Source organism: Alosa pseudoharengus, unplaced genomic scaffold (genome assembly GCF_046254945.1).
Source record: "Alosa pseudoharengus isolate Yale_2024_CS ecotype anadromous, Long Island Sound unplaced genomic scaffold, YU_APseudo_1.1 YU_APseudo_1.1_scf_4, whole genome shotgun sequence".
Lineage (NCBI taxonomy): Eukaryota > Metazoa > Chordata > Actinopteri > Clupeiformes > Clupeidae > Alosa > Alosa pseudoharengus.
Genome location: NW_027468774.1, coordinates 24,968,302 through 24,988,650, shown reverse-complemented (window position 1 = coordinate 24,988,650; position 20,349 = coordinate 24,968,302). Strand labels below are relative to the sequence as shown.

Sequence of the window (20,349 nt, the reverse complement as noted above, 5' to 3'; positions counted from 1 at the left end):
ATGAAGCAACTTGAGTGGAAATGATGAACTTAATAGACAGGTCATTTGCCAGAAAAATTAGAGGGAGAGCAGCTTCACAGAAGAGAACTTCTGACGGCAAATTTGAGGAAAAGTTGGTAAACCACCCTTCTTACCTTATTTGAGGGTGCTGATTCTGAATATTTTGTTTACCAAGCTCAATTCCGAGTCCTAAGCCGCATAATCAGCATTTTAACATAAAATAGCGATTATTTTTGCTTATTTTTCCCTAAATTGGGTTGATTTCAAAAGTAATCACTAAAACCAAATAAAAGTGTTCTCTAAATACATGTTTGAGCATTAAAGAAGCCATAATATAGTTTATAAACATATTTAATGGGAACATGATTACAGTTAACATGTAATAAACTCGGAAATTCTAATCAAAGCACAACCATATTTTTATTGCTAACATAGTGAGTCACTCGTGGTGTTTAATGCATTTCATCACAATAACAAATTGCACAGATAACCTTCAACTCAGAATATATCCTACAGTATGAACTTAGATAGCGGGAATAAGCCTAATGCAGAACTGCATCTACCGTCAGCAACAACCGTCAAGTAAAAAACATTTTACTTCTAGTAACACTGGATTTGGTATGTGTGCTTGCCTCCATACTAGAGCTTGATAATGTGCTCTTCTAATATGCCATTGAGCAGCATCACTTGTTGGTGGTAGAGCCTCCGATCCTCGACATCTAGAAAACAGAGTGGCTCTGGCATAGTGTTGTCACGATACTAAAATTATGACTTCGATACAATACCTGCCATAAATATCTTGATACTCGATACTGAAGCGATATCCAAATCCTAAAATATCTGGAAAAGAAAGGACGAAGGCCTCCTCCAAGTGTATTTAGTCATTTGTGTTGAATTTGGTGCACGTTTGGTCAATTCTGGGTTTCAAAATTCTAAACTAAGTAAAATAGTAGTTTGTGTGTGATTAAGTCCTTTATTGTTTGTTATAGCTCATTTATATTGTGTGATGTTTTGGCAATAAATTACCTTTAAATAGCCAAAGTAGGCTAGATCAAAGTCAGTGTTCAAATTACTGCATGCAAATCACTTAATGCTATGCAGAAGAGCCTAATCTTTAGGCCATCTGATGTAGGCTACCCTGGGCCTTCCTGTGTTTATGGGATTTCTTTGACAGTTGCAAAGGGAAAAAAGTGAAGATAGTCTTCTTTGCTCCCAGTGTAATTTAATAAGTACGTTTCAACCACTCTTTGGGTCTTAATCAGATAGGCCTACACCATTATTACATTACATTACATTACATTTAGCTGACACATTTTTAACCAAAGCGACTAACAACATGGTAACAGTTAAGTTTTAAAGCAATTCTCTCAACAATTTTAGGACAATTTAAAAACAGTAGAGTACAGTAAGAATAAGTGCATCAGTGAGTGCTGTTTTTAAACAGTTGAGTGTCAGCTCAAGACGGGTGGTAAGTGCTAGGATCAGCAAGACTTGTTGTAAGTGGTGCTATGAGAGGAGATGTTCTCTAAAGAGCTAGGTCTTCAGGAGTTTTTTGAAAATGGAGAGGGATGACCCTGCCCTTGTAGGAACTGGCAGTGTTTTCCACCAACAAGGAACAACAGATGAAAAAAGTTTGGATTGGCCTGAGCGTATCTGTTGCAATATCTGTGTGCATTCCTACATTAGGTCTATTTCTTTGATAGTCAACATCATTTGCTACCACATAACAAATACCAAATAACAACACAAACGTTTCTTACAAACTTTCCTGCATACTTCTTAAATGTGCTGCAGTCAGATGGGTGTCCTAAAGACATAACTAGATCTTGAGCATCTATTACCAGTGTTGAATGAGCAGTTTTTGCAGTGATCACTACTGGACATTCCACATTGCTAGACAGCACTTGAGTGAGAATAAGACTTATTTCCACTTCACAAATAACCATCGCTATTTGCAATAGCTACAGTACAGGGACATTAATCAGTTCATAGCTGAGGATAGGTCCACTTCCCTTTCAGGATCATATACAGTAATGATGCACTGGAGAATGTTTCTTTTTGTTGCACTATAAAGGATATCTTGTCTAAATGTTTTGCAAATAATGCAATCTCCATAGCACTCTTCAGCAACCCTCAAACATGCACACTCTTCCATTTTTTTGCATGGCTGGGATTTGAATGATAGGAAAGAGCACCAGTGAGATGTTTTAACTAGGCAAGCACAGTCGCCTTTACAGTAAAAAAAAAAATACAGTGTAAATTATCTGTAAAGACTGGCAACTGTTCATAATAGTTAGTGACAAAGTACTTTCTACAGAAAAATGAGCAGTCACCTACTATTCTATCAATTTATTATCAAGGAATCTATTTTGCTTCTAAACGTCATACTGAATTTTAGCTATTATTTCAATTTATATTTTAATTTTTGCTTATTTTCATTTGCTACTTGAGGGTCATTGGGGTAATTCCTGTCCTGTCCCACAACATATCTGATACATAAAGAGTATATTAATGCCTTTTTTTTAGCAATTCCTATGATATCTGATGGCAAAACATGAATTATGCTAATTATGCTAATTAGCAAGCTTAAAACTCAAAATTGAACTTGGTAAACAAAATATTTGAATTCAGCACCCTCAAATTGTGTGAAATAGCCCCTTTACCGACTTTTCCTCAAATTTGCCAACAGGACTTTTTCTGAACGTTTTTTAGCTATCTGCTCTCCCTCTAATAGGGACATTATCATTAAAAACAGTGTCATTTTAGCAAGAAACTGTTCCCTTATTTATTAACAACTTTAAATGAGTAAAAATGACACTGTGTTCCAAATTATTATGCAAATTGGATTTAAGTGTCATGTGAAGGTGATATCAATGAAGGGGTCCTATATTGACATGTAACTTGGCCTGTTAAGATGTTTTTTATTTAATTAACTTTTGATTTAAAATAAAATGTCTTGAAACTCGTGCATAATAATTTGAAACAGTGCATTTTGAGTTTTGCATTTTTGAAAAATACTGTTATCATTGGGAGGTTTTTTCAATAAAATTCAAATTATACTCTAACGGTGGATGACTTGAAAATGTTACTGACTGTCATTTGCATCAACTATTTAGGAAAATCTGAGAAAAAATGTTGAATAATAATTTGGAACACTGTATAATTTTCGACTAGGCCTATATAGGACATAAACCTCCTGAAACCAGACTGCATGTCTAGCAGGTTGTTCTGATATAGGAAGTCACAGACTTGCTTGAAGACCTTTCTCCAAAACCACCAAGACAGGAAGAAGGGAGACAGGTTTGTAGTTCTTCACATCAGTTGGACAAAGTGTACTTTTTTAGCAAAGGTGTGACAGGATCCAAAGGGCATTTTGTTTAACGATTTCGCTGGTGCAGTAGAGAAACCTCTTCTTCATCAAGAGGAGAAAGAGTCCAACGATGCCATCATGCCAACAAAGCTCTTCTTATAAGCTCATTACACTGAGCACTTGTTTTAACAACTTTTTCATTGGAAATGTTGCAAAGTCATTTGCTGACAGTGTAGTAGCTGATGGAGGTGGTGGAGGATTGAGAAGGGACTTGAAAGTTGAAAAAAGTTTTCAACTCAGTGGCACTCTCAATCTTGCTCTGATAAAATGCCTTTTTTTGCAAGTGTAACAGTGGATGAAAAAGATGATAGTAAAGACTTGTAGTTATTAAGAACATTTCTATTTGTATTTATGCCATTTCCTCTCAGCAGCTCTATTTTACTATTTTTAATAAAGTAATAGTAACAATATATCTAGCCGAGTGATAAAATAGTATTTTTTGTAATTCCATCACCTTTATGTAACTATCTTGTTTTTTATATCAATTAACGTTTGTCAAAATGCGTTTGAAAAGGGGAAAAAAAGAAAGAAAAAAGGCCGCCATATTGAATTTTAATGACAAAATTCAAGAGGCCCCATGTTTTAATTTCTTTCAATAGGGGCTCTAACAAAGAATCCAAAGAGAAAACTTTAAAATAGGCCTATTTTTTTCTGGTATAGATGACCTATAAACTGAAGTGAATCTCAGTGTTGTGTGTACAGAGCAGCACCTGTGATATTTGAATTCCAGGACATAAACGTATCAATGGTTTGGAAATAATACTGAAACTGGTAAACTCATGCCATGTTTTAAAGAAATGCAATCAATGACGTTGACCTCCCAGACAGCAAAATATATTTGGGCCAGATTTGGTCCAGATCTTCATTAGCATTTGGCGCAGATCCTCTAAACGGACCTGCCCCGGGGTCATTTCTTCCAACGGGCCAATACCGGAACAGGTTGGAATTACGGATCAGAGACAGATCTGGGCCAGAACTGGCCCAGTACAGTTAATATTGCCATGGCATTTGGTGCGGATCTGGCCCAGACTCATATTCTACATCTGGGGCTCATCTGGCCCTGGTCTGTGATTCATATTTAAGCTATCAGACAATAAGACCCACACAATTTGTAATTTTCAAAATAGTTTTTTATTTTAAAAAGGCAAAAGAGAACACTGTGTCCGCTAGCCTAAGCTTAGGCCTAGGCCTACAACATAACAGAAACCAATATGTGAAATATAAGGCTTATGTTGATAGCACTAAACAAACTCCGCTAAACGCACTGAAAGAAAATGTCATGTTAACATAGTCCGTTGCATCTAACCGGGTGATGTCCCGATGATGATGACGACGGCGCTCAGCTGTGTCGGAGGAAGATTAGCAGCTACTGGCAGTCTGGGGAGCACTGAAAGCACAGAACAGTTGGGCGATCCTGCAGATCAGCAGGTCGGTGGACTTTGACAGCGACAGTTTGTTGTTTCGTGAGAGTTCTTCGACGTTAGCTAGGCTACTCAATCCAGACTGCAGGGCAGGCTGCTATCATGGCAGCTCGCAGGTCAGCAGCAGTTCCTTGGTCGCGGCAGCGGCAGATCTCTCACAGAGGCTAGTAGCTGTCCTGAGAAATATTTTCGAGCAGACGGTGAATAGCAGCGCCGTTCACGGATGGATGTCAGAGGACCAGGGCAAAAACTAGACCAATGGACTAACGTTAAAGTTAGGCATCAACCTGCGATTCTTCCTCACTGCTCCTGTGAGACGTACAAAAAGCACACAAAGCAAAGAAACAAAGAGTAAATATTAGATTCAACATCCAAAGATTATTTATTTTATAACAGTATAGTATGCCAACAACGCATTGCATTTCAAACCGGATAAACTGGAGGACAGCGACAATTCTTGTGGACCTTCGATAAAAAGCTTTACAGCCAAGTTTTTCCACTCTAAATCCATTTTAAACAGGCTTAAAAAAACGCTGGCCGTCTAAAGCTATATGCAGTGCTAGCAGCAAGGCTAGCTACAGACAAGGCTAAAAATTTGCAGCTAACACACAATGGACACGATATTAAGCGATTTTGGTGAATAATAAGCAACGCTCGCCAATTTAGCCTTAAAGCTCATGTTCACATAGTTGTGGATGCATGTTTAAAAGAACCTAGACTACAAGCTAACCGTAGCTACTACCCAGCTTGTCTGGCACGTTTCAGGTTGTCAGAATTTCAGAGTAAACTAAGTTTGTAAACTTTCATGTTTAATACAGAACAGGCCTATACGTTTGTAAACTTTCATGTTTAATACAGAACAGGCCTAACTATTTAGCAAACTAAAATGACATCAACACCAGTTTACATTTAAAATGATACTACTTACCAATAAGCAAAGACGGTGCAGCCTGTAGTCTTCCACTCTGCATAATCACATAACGTAGAGTTGCAGGTTTATGTGGGGGAAAAGTGTTCCGTTAGTTGTGGCGCGTCAGGTCTGCGCAGCTCCTGCAGATCTGGCCCACACCCGCCGGGCGGACTCAATTCAGTTGTGGCGCGTCTGGTCTGCGAAGCTGCCCCGGATAGGCGCCGCACCCGCTGGATGGACTGTCACAGTCAGAAGCTACAGACAAGTCTGGCGCAAAGTTGGTGCAGATCTGTATAGTGAGTGCGACTGCTGCGCGAATCTGCCGATTCAAAAACGGATCTGGCACAGATGTAAATGCTGTCTGGGCTCACTTTTATTAATAAAATCATAAAATATTAAAGAAAATATGTTCTGAAAATGTATATGATTATGTTAGGCTTAATTGTTCTTTTTAAATTGTTCTTTAATGACAACTGTGTGTGAAGTAGGCATATAGTCATTTATTATGGCACTGTTTTTTTTTTAAATAGTATTTAATAAAAAAAAAGTGTGAATGCGATCAAGGCGAATGCGATATGCGGAGCTTTTCGTTTACTTACGGTAAGAGTCTCAGGTGAAGCAACAGGTGATTGACAGGTTGAGGATATCAAATGAGATCGGAACCTGAGTAAGGGGCTACGAACAAGCGGAATGTCCGTGGATAGAGACAGAGAATGGAATTTTTTTATGTAATTCATGACCCGCGATAAGAAGGTAAAGTGTTAGTTTAGTTTTACTTAGTTTGTTTATATAATGTCGAGCTGGAAAACAGTTGCAATGCACTGAGCATCTCTTGGTTTATTCATTAGGCAGTTGTGCTGTTTCGTTGGAGTTTTTTAAGTGGTTCCAAATAACATTATTTGTCAAAGTAGCCTAAATGTAATGCCTTAAAACATGCTATAGCCTAGTTGGCTATATAAAAGCATAATTATGTTGTTGTAGCCTATAATAACACAATATCAAAGAAACAATTGGACTATTTTAATTCGTCATAACATAATATGGCAGCCTACTGATATCTGTAACCATCAGTGTTGGTTTATGCTTTAAAATAATAATCAAATAACACGTGAAGCATTGCCAAACCTACATGCGATTTACATGCATTTTAATTGTCTGAGGTATAACCACATCTAGGCCTATTTTGTTAAAGCTTATATGATAACAGTTTATTGTCCGTGTATAAGACGGAGAACATGTTTTTAATGTTGACGTTACCTGCCCTTTTCGTTTTTGCGTCAATGCCACGTGCAGTCGATTAAAATCAGTCTTTTACAACAACATACTGTCACAGGTTTGTCATGCTCTGATTCATTATACTTGCCTGCTTCACATTGCAAAAATACCTCTATGGCGAATTTTTTTTGGCAAAAGAACGTGGTCATTATTTAAAATAGTCCTCTGATGCCTGTCATCTTGAATCTTGAATTCCCCCATGGGGATCAATAAAGTATCTATCTATCTATCTATCTATCTATCTATCTATCTATCTCATTAGGCTACAGATGTTAATGCCACCTGGATAAATAGTTACATTCTATATAATAACTTACAACCAAGAGGCCACAGCATTCAGTACCTCTCCATATAGGATGACATGGACTTGCAGAACTGGTTAAGCACCACTGTGCCTCGATGTGATTGTCAATCATCTTTTTCTTAAAACTATTTCATGGCAGGCAACACTTACTCTCAACTTGACAAATTGTTCTAAGACCATAGTTTTGTGTTTGTGGGTGCTGTATCATGAACTGTAGGTGTTCAAAACTCGGAGGGTGTCCCTGGCATCCTGGCATTTGACAACTGGGCAGAAGCCAATATCTTGCTGGTAAGCATTCCTTCATTCCTTTGTTTTCTCTGCACTGTGTGCTGGTGGTGAATGAAGAATGCTCAGAAACACATTGTTAAAAACTGTCCATTGGTATTGTTTTACTGCATTCAGGATTCATTTCATTTCAAGCCAGCATTTCATTTAGTGTAGATTAGCGCATAGACTACACGGTGTCTAACATGACCTGTTCAATGAAATATGCTGTCTTGCCTCACACTGCAATAGAGCCAAATAACCTGAGTGATTGCTTGTGTAGATCATCCCCTGTGTGGTAGTGGCAGCAGTAGCAACAGTAGTGATCTAATGTAATCTTAGGCTCCTTAGAACAGGGTTAACTTTCCAGTTGATTGTGTAGTGTAGTGCTTGGGTCTGATAGGGAGATATATGAGGACATTGCCCTGGACAGACCTGCTTCTGATCACCTTGTGGTCGTTTCTGGGTTCCACTTCATCCCTGCAGGTCGAGAGCAGCACAGGACTGAAGCAGAGCTGGGCATCATGAAACACAACGGTGCCTCCTGCGCGGTGGTGGAGCCTGCCCCATGCCCCTGTCTGCTGGATTGCGGCAGGAGCACCAGCAGCAGGGCCCAGGCCGGTGCCCACGACTCAGCGTGGGCATCAAAGAGCGCCGCCGTGGGTTCGTCTGCTTCGGCCGGTCCCCGAAACAGATCCAATGGGGCAGTTGGCTCCTGGTGCAGCAGCCCGGAGTGTGTGGCCAGGCGGGCGGAGGTCGTGGAGAAGGAAGGCCGGGGAGCACTGGGGAAGGTCCTGGTGACCGGCGGGGCCGGGTACTTTGGGTTCAGGCTGGGGCGGACTCTGGCCGACCAGGGAGTGAAGGTGGTTCTGCTCGACCTGCACAAGCCGCTGAGGGATGTCCCGGATGGGGTTGTCTTCTTTCAGGTAAGATGTGTGGAAATTTCTTGTTGGGGACGCAGGCAATGACCAAGCAGTTTATTATTTCACAATTAATATATCATTATATCATATCATATCATATCATATCATATCATATCATAGTTCCTGTGGCAGGCTGATCAGAGATTATCAGGGGCTTGGGAGCAAATGCTGTAGGGTACAAATGCTGTAAAAAAAATATTACAAATTCTTGGCCTTACTCGGCAGTAGCAATAGCACTTTGAATTGGGATCAGTTAAATAGAGGCAGATTATTAATCATATGGTATTCATAATCCGCACAAATATACCTGTAGTAAATGATTAAACTAACAGTGCATTGGCAGTAGTAGCTTTGCCATGTTAGCACACTGTCAGGATGCTAAGCAGGAACACATGAGGCGGAGTTTGCCTCTCAGTGGTGCTGCGTCCCCTTGTCCTGTACTGGCATTTGAGTGGGTGCTGGCTGGCCAGGTGAAACTCAAGGAGAAGATCTATGTGACTGAGAAGGACAGGTGCTGATCAGGCCAAGGGGTTGGGGGAGAGGGGTGTATGGGCGTGGGGGCAGGGTGGGCTCTCAGCCTCAGGTTACAGGTGTGGCGCTTGTGCCGCACAGCTGTCACCAGAGTCTTTCCTGTCTTTCCTGTCTGTGGGCCACGTCAAGACAAATATGTATAACTTTAATGCTGTCTGCTCTAGGGCACCTGAGACACAAAGCTAACCATACCAAAGGGCAACAGTTAAGAACAGGTATCCGAAACCCCAAATCTGCAATGCTACTGTGTAATAGTCTTTTTATTGCTTGATTCTCCTGACACAAGCGCGGACAGGACTGCTCACCTCACAGGTTAGCTGGTGTGACCTGTCACCCACCTTGGTTTGCACCATGACTGATCGCCTGATTCCAATCTCTCCATTGCAGAGTGACATTCGAGATTATGAGTCCCTGTACAAGGTGTGTGATGGGGTGGACTGCATATTTCATACGGCGTCTTATGGAATGTCTGGTCCTGAACAGGTACATATCAGCCGCATCAGCGGCATTCTATGTTTATTAATGTTGCTCCACATCGGCACTTTAAAACCCTGTTATGCTGCTATGGAAATGCAAGGAGGACACAGTGGCAGCTTTCTTGTCTAAGAGCTGCAGATGGCCTCTTAATTAGTTTTTTTCTTTTTTAAATGTGTTACTCTTAAATGGTTGCTGTTTTGAATTTTATATTATGTACTTACTTGTTAAATAAGTTACTAATGCTTGAAATAACTTTAATTGGCTTTATTTTAGAATTGTATTAATTGATTAAATGTATTTAAATGTATCTTTTCTTTTAAAAACACTTGCTCCCACCCCGATATTGTCCTGGAAATGGAACTACTGTAGCCACAGTCAAGAGATGTCAAATGCTTAATAGAATAGTATGTAATGCTTGTAAATGTTGTTTTTTTCCATTGACAGCTAAAGAAAGATCTAGTTGAATCTATCAACGTTGGAGGAACCAACAACGTTATTAATGGTAAGACCTCCATGATGTAATAAAACCACTTTCCCTCCTCCAACCTATGGAAATATTGCAGCTGAAGTGTCCTCATCATTGCCATCCTTCTGTATGATATCACTATAATATAGCACATGTATAGTACATGTATAGTACATTCTACATGAAGTACCATCATGACTTATCCTGACAATAGTCCCGGCTGACTCGTGTCCGTGTCTGTGCAGTGTGTTCTGAGCGTGGAATAACGCGTCTGATCTACACCAGCACCGTAAATGTGGCATTTGCTGGGAAACCCATAGAGGATGGGGATGAGGACACTGTGGCCTGCCTTCCCCTGGACATGGTGAGTGGTCAGCTCTTAGGATTATGAACATTTCTCACAGGTCTCTTGCACTTTCACAAAAATGGTCCTCAGAGGTTTTTATCAGCTTGGTTGAACTCACCATAGAATATTTCTTGGCAAAAATGTCACCAAAGTGGTTCTTCAAGGGCTGTGTCTGTTTACATCGATCTGTCAGAGGAATCTACAAGTGTTCTACAAAACATTCCTTTCCAGAGATTTCTAAATAGAACCTTTAGAACCTTTAATGGAAGCATAGAACCCAACCTCCATGGAAGAATACCTGCTGTATGCACGCCAGCTGTTGTACGTCCACTTGCTTCTTTTCTGCCCTCTCCACCTGTTACCCACTCCTCTAAATTCCTGTCCTCCCTCTCCCCTTCCTCCACCATTCTCCTACAAACTCTCCCTCAGACCCCCCACACGCTCAGTAGTGGTGGCATGGGTTAGCCATGTTTTTTTTAAAGCATGCTGGGATAGTTCTTAAATGTTACTGTATAAAATGGAATTAAAGTGAATGGAGCTGGATCTCAAGAGAGGAGATTTGAAGTGTGTTTGTAGCTCAGCAATGCTGTTCGAAAAATTGACCGTGGCAGCATTACATCCACGTTTGAAGTGAAACATTATCCCCTGTGGTGAGTCCAATCGAGGTTTAAAAGGCAGATTATTTGTGTTCTGTGGGAGCGCGAGAGAGAGAGAGAGAGAGAGAGAGAGAGAGAGAGAAGTAATTTCACTCTCAGGAGGATTACACACGTGCCTGTCAGAAGAGTGTCAGGGTGCAGGGGACTTTTGTTCAGTTGGGACTCCAAGCGGGCTGGGGTGGGTGTGGGTGTGGGTGCAGTGCTCAGGAAAGCCGTGGGGATTGTGTAGGTTAACCCAGAGCCTTTGTTGCTGTGTCTCCCTTGTGTATAACATAATGTTAACAACAATGGCTGCCTTTTGTCTTCCATGCTGTGGCTGCCGAGAGTCTTTGAAGCGTGTCGGAGCTGGTGCTCATGAGCTTTAGTCAAGTTTATCATTCATTCAACAAATTTGCTCTTATTCTATACTGTGCTTCTTTACATTGTATATACCGTACAGTACATGCATACAGATATAGCTTCAGAGTCTTCCTTGCTATTGAGAAGTGGGGTATTTGAAGTATTTGGTCAATGAGGAGCTAGAGATGAAAAGTCTTCCATTTTCCCTTCCGTTTCACTTTGTCTTTTCCTCTCCCTCTGTCTGTTCAAAGCACATAGACCACTACTCCAGAACCAAAGCCATAGCAGACCGAATGGTGCTGGCAGCCAATGGAAGGACGCTGAAAGGTAAGAACAACATATTCTTCCCCTCTCAATATAGCCATTCGTTGAGTTCCCTGTATGAGAGTCCAGCGTGTGCTTCTTGTCCTGAGACATGAGTGAGTTAAGGTGGTGCCACGGCAATGCAGCAGCCTGAGCCTAAGTCTGCAACTGTATACAGCCAGACCTGCTGACACTAGGTTAAAAATAGAGTCGGACAGGACAATACGGACAAGCCCAGCTTAAACCTGACACTGCTGTGTCTGCTGTGTAGCACACGCGCACACACACACACACACACACACACACACACACACACACACACACACACACACACAAACATGCACAGACACTCATACACAGACATACATAAACACATGCACATATACGTGTATGCAAGTATATTGATAGAATTCCTGTAAATTGGACAGGAATTCTGATTATGGACAGGTTCAGTTTCAGGTTCAGCTAACTTTATTTGTACCCACAGGTAAATTTGGTTTGCAGTAGAGTCTTCATTCACAGAAACACATGTAGAAAATAGATAGGCACTAGCCACACCTCATTCATTTTAACACTCACTACAGGCACAAGTACTCCTGGAATTGAATGGAAGAACAGAAGAGACCATGAAAGGAAGATTAATAGCCATATTGCTAGAAAGAGAAGAATAGAAAAAAAAAAGCTATATACATCCTTACACACCAAAACATTCAGTGCGCCATTTGAACTCAAACCAGGAGGGTCACAAAATCCTGATGGAAAAGTAGATTGATACACCTCGTAACATTGAAACTAATACATTTGCCTGTGCGCGTGCAATGCAAGTCGTGTGGGTTTGGTCCAATCTCCTTAATGGAAAAGTCTGCAGGAGTTTTTTGGTCTCCAGCTGCACCACTGACAGGTGCAAGGCAGGCCCACTCGCTCGCTCGTATGATCACCCTCTCCAGAGGCGATACTCTATATCTTATTAACATATTCAATTAAGCTCTGGCCTATGGTCCCGGGTCATGATACTCCCATAGACTTCCTCATGCATTTATTCAGACGGAGGAGCCAAGTCTGCAGAGGCTCAGCCCCGCGTTGAAAGGCTTTACACAGAGAGAGAGAGAGAGAGAGAGAGAGGGAGACCTCCTCTGCTATGGAAAATCATTAAGGGAGCCGTGTTCTGGAGGCTGGGGAAAGAGACTTTAATGGTGCTGGTGAAGTGTTCCAGGAGGTTCGTGGCCCCAGGAGGGCACCTGGTGGAGTGAGATGTACTGTAATTCTGTGCTGGGCTTTCAGGTCTCCTGGGTTATAAATGCCTGGGTGATGGCTTACGTAGAGGTGTAATAGCTGAGTGTCTCCAACAGGGGGCGATGTGCTGCAGACCTGCGTGCTGCGTCCGTCGGGGATCTATGGCCCAGAGGAGAGGCGCCACCTCCACCGGGTGATGGTGAGTCTCTTTCCCCTGCTCTCCCTGCTCTGGAACCTTAGCCCCCGTGGGCAGCTCTCTGTCTCTGCTGAGATCTCAAATGCGCTTGCTGTGTGGTCCTCCCGAAGACACCTGTGTGAGCCTAGCGGTGGCTGTACAATATTTATGAACGTTTGGACGTTTGGAGACTATCACTTTACACCCCCTCCTCCTGCCTCCTGCTTCAGAGTCTCTCAGAGAGACTCAAGACCACGCCATTCACACTCACACACATACATACACATGTATGCACACTGGGTTACTTGCTTAGCCTAATGGAGGAGTTCTCTGTCTTTACTGTCTTTATAGACGTGATAAACCTTACTTGCTTACTTGACAGATTCTTATACATTGTGAAAGGTTTTATTCAAATGTAATAACCCATTTATTTATGCTATGATACACAGCATGCAGTCTAATGGACAGCGTATATGCCCACAGGACATGGAATCAATAGTTTCCTTTACTGTAAAAGATGGCAAGAGAGGTTAATTATTTTTTTTCTCGTTGTTTCCAGAAAATCTAATATAACTGTACATGTGAAGTCAATAGATTTGATCCACACTGGCAGCCAGAGGTTTTAGTGTAAGAAGTCACATTCACTTTTCAGCTGGTGTTATGAAATTAGTATTATAAAACACTAGAAAATACTGAATTAGTCACTTCTTTTCAGTTCTTTCAGTTACATTTTACTCTCATTTGCGCCTATGTCAGCCTCTATAAAACCCTTCACCCCATGCCTCCTCCTGCACCACTCGAGGAACACTCCCGTGTTAAATTGGAAGCCTCTTTAAACCAGCGGTGCACAGGAAGTCACCGAGCAGCAGTTCGTCACCACAGGTGCACAATTCTGCTGCTTTCAGGCTATTTTTGCTTCCTCAAGTGGTGTGCCAGTGTTAACCAGGTTTTATGCTGGAAACAAAATTACTCTCTCCCTTAAAACACATTTCATACGCCACAGATTTTACAACAAAAGTAGGATACCTCAGAGAAGTCCCTTTAAGGCACTTTGTAGAGTTTCATTGTCTAAGTCTAGCGTATTACCATTCATTTGTTCATTGTTCATCAACGGCTGTTTTCCTACAGGTCAACGTGGAGAGGCGTTTCTTCAGCTTCAGCTTTGGGAACCCCCGGGCCCAGATGAACTGGGTGCATGTGGACAACCTGGTCACGGCCCACCTGCTTGCTGCAGAGTCACTGACCCCAGAGAAAAGCTGCATAGCGGTGAGCATTAGCATTAGCTTCTTATGGCTGCCCAGACAAGCAGTGAAACAGTAACAAGGGAGGCCCTATGCTGGTGTTACTGTAGTCCAGAGGCTCATGTGCTCTATCTCCTGTCTCTCTTCCAGAGTGGACAGGCCTACTTCATTAATGATGGGGTGTCCGTGAACATTTTTGAATGGTTCACACCTTTGGTAGGTAATATAGCTGCTGTGTATGGAGACTAGAGGCATTGGCTATGGATGAAGATATGATTAAGCCTGTATGTGAATTTGTAAAATGGTGTTCACTTAAAGATGAATTCTCCAGATTCAAATGTGTAATGACCACAAGATAGAATTACTGAGTATCATATGTGATACGATTAAAACGAAACAACGTAGGCTTACCATATTAACGTGTGCACTATTCACCAGTTTTCTTGCTTGTTATGACACTTCTTGTAACATTCCCCCTCATTAGTTTGAGAAGCTGGGACACAGCCGGCCTTTGATCCACCTCCCTGTCTGTCTGGTCTACGCAGCAGGTAGGAAAGCAGAAAACGAGCCTACACATAAGCAATGTGATGACAGCTTCTCTGTGTGTGTCATGTGTAGCTGTCCTAACTGCAATCCCTTGTCAGTCAGAAAAAAGTTTCATCCAAAAAAGTTTTAGAGAGACGATACTCCACACTTCATTTCTATGCTATCCGTGCTAAGGGATTATTTGACTGCGTTTCTAGAACTATGAGATTCAAGCTATAACTATAAGATAAAAACAGAAACTTTTTGAGAAGGAATAAACTGTTGAAGCAACAGGGGCATACTGATTCCTGAAATGGGTCTCTGTTTTAAGTAGATGTCACAGAGTCCACAGTCAGTGTTCACGTCACCAGGCATGTGCTTAGAGAGGCCCTGAGGCAACATTTGAACCCCTGCCCTTTCTTCCTTTAGAGAATTGCCCTTGGCATTTTATAAGCCTTCCCCACTATCAAGAAAGAGAAAGAGTTCAAGAGAAAGAGTTATCTTTCATGTGCTTGAGCCTTTGCCTCCTAAAGTATTTTTTGGCACAGCCCTCTTCCAGACTCTTTTTAAAGCTTGCGTTTCATTTCATATTGAGCCTCAACATAAGATCATAGTCTTCTCTCGCATGATAATAAACATTCCAGCGCTGCCAGAGATTCACTGATAGCCATTACAGTGCATTTATGTGAGCTCTCTCTCTGAAATGGCTTCCATTTCCTCCATTTTCTAGCCGTACTGATGGAACGTGTGCATCTGCTGCTGAGACCCTTTGTGGAAATCCCAGTGCTCTTCACCAGAAATGAGGTAACTCCTCGGTTCATGCAAGTTTACCCTCATCACGCTTACATCCCTCACAGTCCTCTGCCCTTCTCTCTTTTTCTTTCGTTTTCTCTCTCTCTCTCTCTCTCTCTCTCTTTCCTTGATTTCTTTGGCATGAGGAACTATCTCTTTTATGGGTATATCCCTGCTTGTGTAACCTGTGTTGTGTTGACTTTCGGGCCATGAGAAAATAAAAAACATGGGAGGGGAAAGCACAATTTTAGTGAGGATGTACTCTGCATGCGATTGTAGATTTTTGGTTCTCACAGTCAGTTGGTTGCATTAGATTGCACACACATCGATAGGTACATCAAGTTTCATATTCACGGTTTTCAACAGTCCCTAGAGTCCCTCTGACGCTGATGTCCCGAGGGTGTCTATCTGAAGTGGATGTGTCCATGGGGAGCCTCTGTGTGGAACAGAGAAAAAAAAGAGGATGAATCCATTCATCTGTGTCCTTGAAGGACTCTTTGAGGAGGGACACAGGAGTCTCTCTGTGCTGGAATGAAGGGCATACTGCCTACGAGACGCTGCGGTGCATGACCTGTGTCTCGGTGGCCCTAGAACCCCAGAGGTCGTCGCGGTCACACTCCAGTCGGTCAGATGCTGCGCTGTGTGGGGGAGCACTCGCTGTGGGGGAGGTGTTGAGGCGACAGACAGCGGTGGCGCTGGTGGTCTGGTTACAGTGCCTGATGAGATCCTTGTTTAAGTCTCACGGGGCCATTCTGGGCAGACAGTGGACAGGCCATCGCAATCAACCAGTCTGATCTCCTCTCCTCCCCTCCCTTCACATCGCTCCCTTATACCTCTTTCGATGGCATATGTATTATTTACCAGGTTGCTGTCTTTTTAATCAGACTGCTACAGGCTGAGACAGTGCACTGGGCATAGGATAATGTGAAGATGTCAGGGAAGCTCTCTGATGACATTCACTATATCCAACATAATTTTATCACTACCACTGGGCTAAGCCACAGCACTAAAGTTAAGGAAATTCCCAGCACAGCTCAAGTGAATCCCATCTCGTAGAGGATGAGGGGGTGATTTTCATGCCTTTAGCCTGACATGATATGTCATTGGGTGTCTCTAGCCTGGCTAACGCCAGACCTCATCTCATTGAGATGGGGTCTTGGAACTACACATTCATTTTCTCGTATTCGAGACGTGGTTTACGAATGCCCAGAGCCGTTTATTGGGCGCTACGAATGTCTATCAAATGCGTCTGTACGTAGCTCATAACCGCTTCGGTGTGTCGTCATCGTCTTGCTGTCCCTCCCTGAAAATTTGGTCCATGGAATCCAGGCTGCCTAGCAGCGTGAATAAAATTGCGCGTGTATGGCAGCATGGGGAAACCCAGGCTAGGGTGTCTCACAATTATGAATACAATACTATCATAGACATATTGAGGCATTACCCCATACATGGTTTAATCCTTGTTCTAGAACTTCAATTAAAATGTGTCAATCTGGGGTCATGAACGGTAAACTGGCTGATCATCAATTAGAGTACCAATGATAGTCAGTCCCCAACAATGTCACAGTAGAGACTAGAGAATGGTACCCAGCTTGCTTTATCAGACATGGTAATAATGGCTTCCGGAGTCCTCTCCCTGGACTCCACATGAGGACCCTTTTGTTAAGGCATTTAGGGCTGGTTTAAGAGCCAGGAACCCCGTCATGCATGTTTGATGGGAAACAGAAGCCTTGGGCCTGTAGGGGTAATTCTCTTCATCAGATGGCCCAGGAGATTGATGATTGGTGGCTGTGTGTGAATTAAAGATGAGGGCTTGGCTTGGCGTTGTGGTGCCAGGCTGCGTCCCAGGGGGACAGAAGTAGGTGAGCGATACAGGAAGAGCAGTTTTAAAGGGTCCATCTCTCCCTACTGTCACTTGACCACATTGGACCTGTCCGGTCTTTCTCTGTAGAGGTCAGTGTTGTGTGATGGTGTGAACTCAGCCCCTGCTCTTACACTTTCGCTTGGTCTTTGGCTGGTTTTTAAACATATTCAGCATCTCTGGTTACGCGATCCTCGTGAGTCGTGTGTCACGAGTGGACACCAGATTCGTTTCCGAGCTCTGATGTCCTCTCAGTTTCCATGGTGACAGTTTTATTCCCTCTTGGCCAGTAGGAGGTGCTGTTGATTTCTGCAGGATCGATCACTTGCACTCCCCGAACATGAGAGCTGATGATACCACAGCTGAGGCCAGTTCTTGGACGTATGTTTACATTCTCCAGATGTGCTCTGTGTGAATATCAGTGTCAGAGGCTGTTGACATTGTTATCTCCATAGACATATAGGAGAGCATATCATGGTGATAATGGCCACGTAACGTTTGAGTTGGGATGTTAGATAATTTTAAGTAAGATTATTCACTAAAATGTCACCAGACCTAGTTTTCCCAAACTTGTCTCTCATACATGGAGCTGACATGCTAGGAAATACACAATGCTCAAAAAATAAATGAGGACAATATTGAGTACAATCACTAAATGTGTCAAATGGTGTGATTCATTTTCTTGTAGGTGAGAAACATCGCTATCAGTCATACCTTCAAGATCGACAAGGCGCGACGTGAGCTGGGCTACTCTCCCAACAAGTACAGCCTGGCCGATGCGGTGGACCACTACCTGAAGAACCGGCAGCTGCAGTCTGGCCAGAGCGGGCCCCTGTCCTCCCAGCTCTTCTTCCTGCTGGTGCTGCTCTTCATGGGCCTCTTTACCCTGCTGCTCTGCTCAGGGGGATGGGACCAGAAGCACTGAACCGCTCTAGCACTGACCCCGAAAAGCACTGATTCACCCCAGAGACTCGTAAGAAACACACTGTACCTGACCACAGGCTGCCTGGTACACCTTGAAGCACATCATCTATTATTATAAAAACAGCAGCACACACACACAGAAGAGTACATAGCATGACATAGTGGGTGTGTGGGACAGAGGGTGTTTGTGTGCTGCAGGGATAACATAATAATTTGTGTTGACATATTTATTCTGGAGATGTAAGTGAGATACTCATTATTTAACAGTTATCTTTAGGAAAGACTCATTTAATATCAGTATTGCAATAATAGATTGCTAGTTGAATTATTTCATCAACTGTAAGCAGTTTTGTTTTTGAATATGATTCCAAATCGTATCTGAAGCCATTGTAACCCAATTCCAGGTTTCTAATTCTACAGTATAGGCATGTTTGCAGTTGGTGTCAGATGGCAAAATGTCAGCACCATTACTACTGTGGTCTGAGAATTGGCATTCGCATCATCTCAAACTGGTTTTACACAAATTTCTTCATACAGTGGCTGTTGGTCACTTCCTCCAAAATATCCATTGCTTCCTGAGGAATACCCACAGTGCCATATTTAGAAAACTGAAGAATCCCTTTTCGGGGAGGTTGTTACTCTCCCCGATTGGCATTGATATTGATGTCCTTATAGTTATGTGGCCCCAGACATAGTAAAGCAGTAACAAAGAGGCCTCTAGGCCTCCATGTCTGCCTTATTAAGTCTGGAGATAAGCCCACATCCCTTGGTACATTTTAGTCTTCCAAAGAGAGAGAGAGAGAGAGAGAGAGAGAGAGAGAGAGAACTCTAATGGATATTTTGCTGTATAGGACTGAAACACCTAGATAAGTTTGAATAGTTAGTTGGACCAGACCTTCGGTGGTCAGAGACAAACAAGTACATACTGCATATTATCCCCAGAGACATACATAAATGACTGCTGTGAATGTAGACATTATTTTAGTCTTCCTAGCAATGGACCTAAATGATTGTCCACTAATCTAAACTCTATACGTAGAAGTGGATGTAGAAGTAAATGGGGTGTAAATCGGCACAGAGACTTTTGTGTCATTGGCAGGTAATGAACCAGAGTATTGACTTGTACACAATACCATATTAACTATGTTAACAATATTAACAAGTCTTAGAATAATAGCAATATCTTTCATTAATTTAAGCTGTTAGTATGTGTTTGTGTGGTTCATGAATGTGGGTGCTGGTGACATGCTTCTAAAAAGTATTAACATACATAACATGTATAATTTTTAACATGATAAATGCATATATATTGTATTTATTATTTTAATAATGGAATATATATAATATATAACAGAAATGAGAACACCACTGTGCAATATCACTTACATGTTAAATGATTTATAATTGTATAGGACTATATTTTTAATATAGTAAATATATAAAACATTTCTTTTTTGTTTTTGTTTTACACAATAGTAATACTACTGTTCAGAATAGAAGTAATGCAATTACTGTAAGGTGATATAATTTTGAATCTTTTGACTTTTAATTGATATCGCATACTGTTCATATGCAATTTTGTTGTATACTGTATGTTATATTTATTTTTGAACACATATAATTAAACAATACACTAATATACACAAGGCAACATACACCCAAATCTAAAATTTGCCTTGTTTTTAGAGTAATAGTTTGTGTGTTAAAAGGGCATGTGTTGTGCCTGGTTATCAGGTAGTGGGATTAATGTGTTACACTATGTGTTCTGGATTCTTCATGGAGATGATCACTGTGTTATGCCCAAGTGTCCATGATTCTTGTTGTGAATTAATATAAAAAAAATACCATAAATAGTAATTATACAGAAAGATGTTTTTGTAAGCTTTTTCCCAACATTAAACCATGAAATATGACCAGTTTATCATCACATGTATCAGTTTAAGTGGGGTTTGATGTACTTCACTCTCACTCCAATATTAGAAGGCATGGATTTAATCTCTTTCTTTTTGATAT

At 41.8% G+C, this 20,349-nt stretch overlaps 1 protein-coding gene across 1 annotated transcript; it reads left to right on the top strand.

Annotated features, from left to right (window-relative positions):
• Nucleotides 1-6,337: 6,337 nt before the first annotated feature.
• sdr42e2 (short chain dehydrogenase/reductase family 42E, member 2) lies at nucleotides 6,338-20,171 on the top strand. Its single transcript, XM_076265493.1, has 13 exons — nucleotides 6,338-6,454; nucleotides 7,498-7,568; nucleotides 8,031-8,470; nucleotides 9,386-9,481; nucleotides 9,920-9,977; nucleotides 10,187-10,305; nucleotides 11,534-11,609; nucleotides 12,935-13,017; nucleotides 14,122-14,259; nucleotides 14,385-14,450; nucleotides 14,719-14,782; nucleotides 15,490-15,563; nucleotides 18,101-20,171. The coding sequence occupies exons 3-13, from the start codon at nucleotides 8,069-8,071 to the stop codon at nucleotides 18,335-18,337; spliced, it is 1,413 nt and encodes a 470-aa protein (XP_076121608.1). The 5' UTR covers nucleotides 6,338-6,454; nucleotides 7,498-7,568; nucleotides 8,031-8,068; the 3' UTR covers nucleotides 18,338-20,171.
• The last annotated feature ends 178 nt before the right edge of the window (nucleotides 20,172-20,349 follow it).

Coding starts and splice junctions, on each gene's coding strand:
- sdr42e2 (XM_076265493.1), top strand. CDS start 8,069: ATGAAACACAACGGTGCCTCCTGCGCGGTGGTGGAGCCTGCCCCATGC. Junction 8,471..9,385: donor ATGGGGTTGTCTTCTTTCAG/GTAAGATGTGTG, acceptor TCTCCATTGCAG/AGTGACATTCGAGATTATGA. Junction 11,610..12,934: donor CAATGGAAGGACGCTGAAAG/GTAAGAACAACA, acceptor TGTCTCCAACAG/GGGGCGATGTGCTGCAGACC.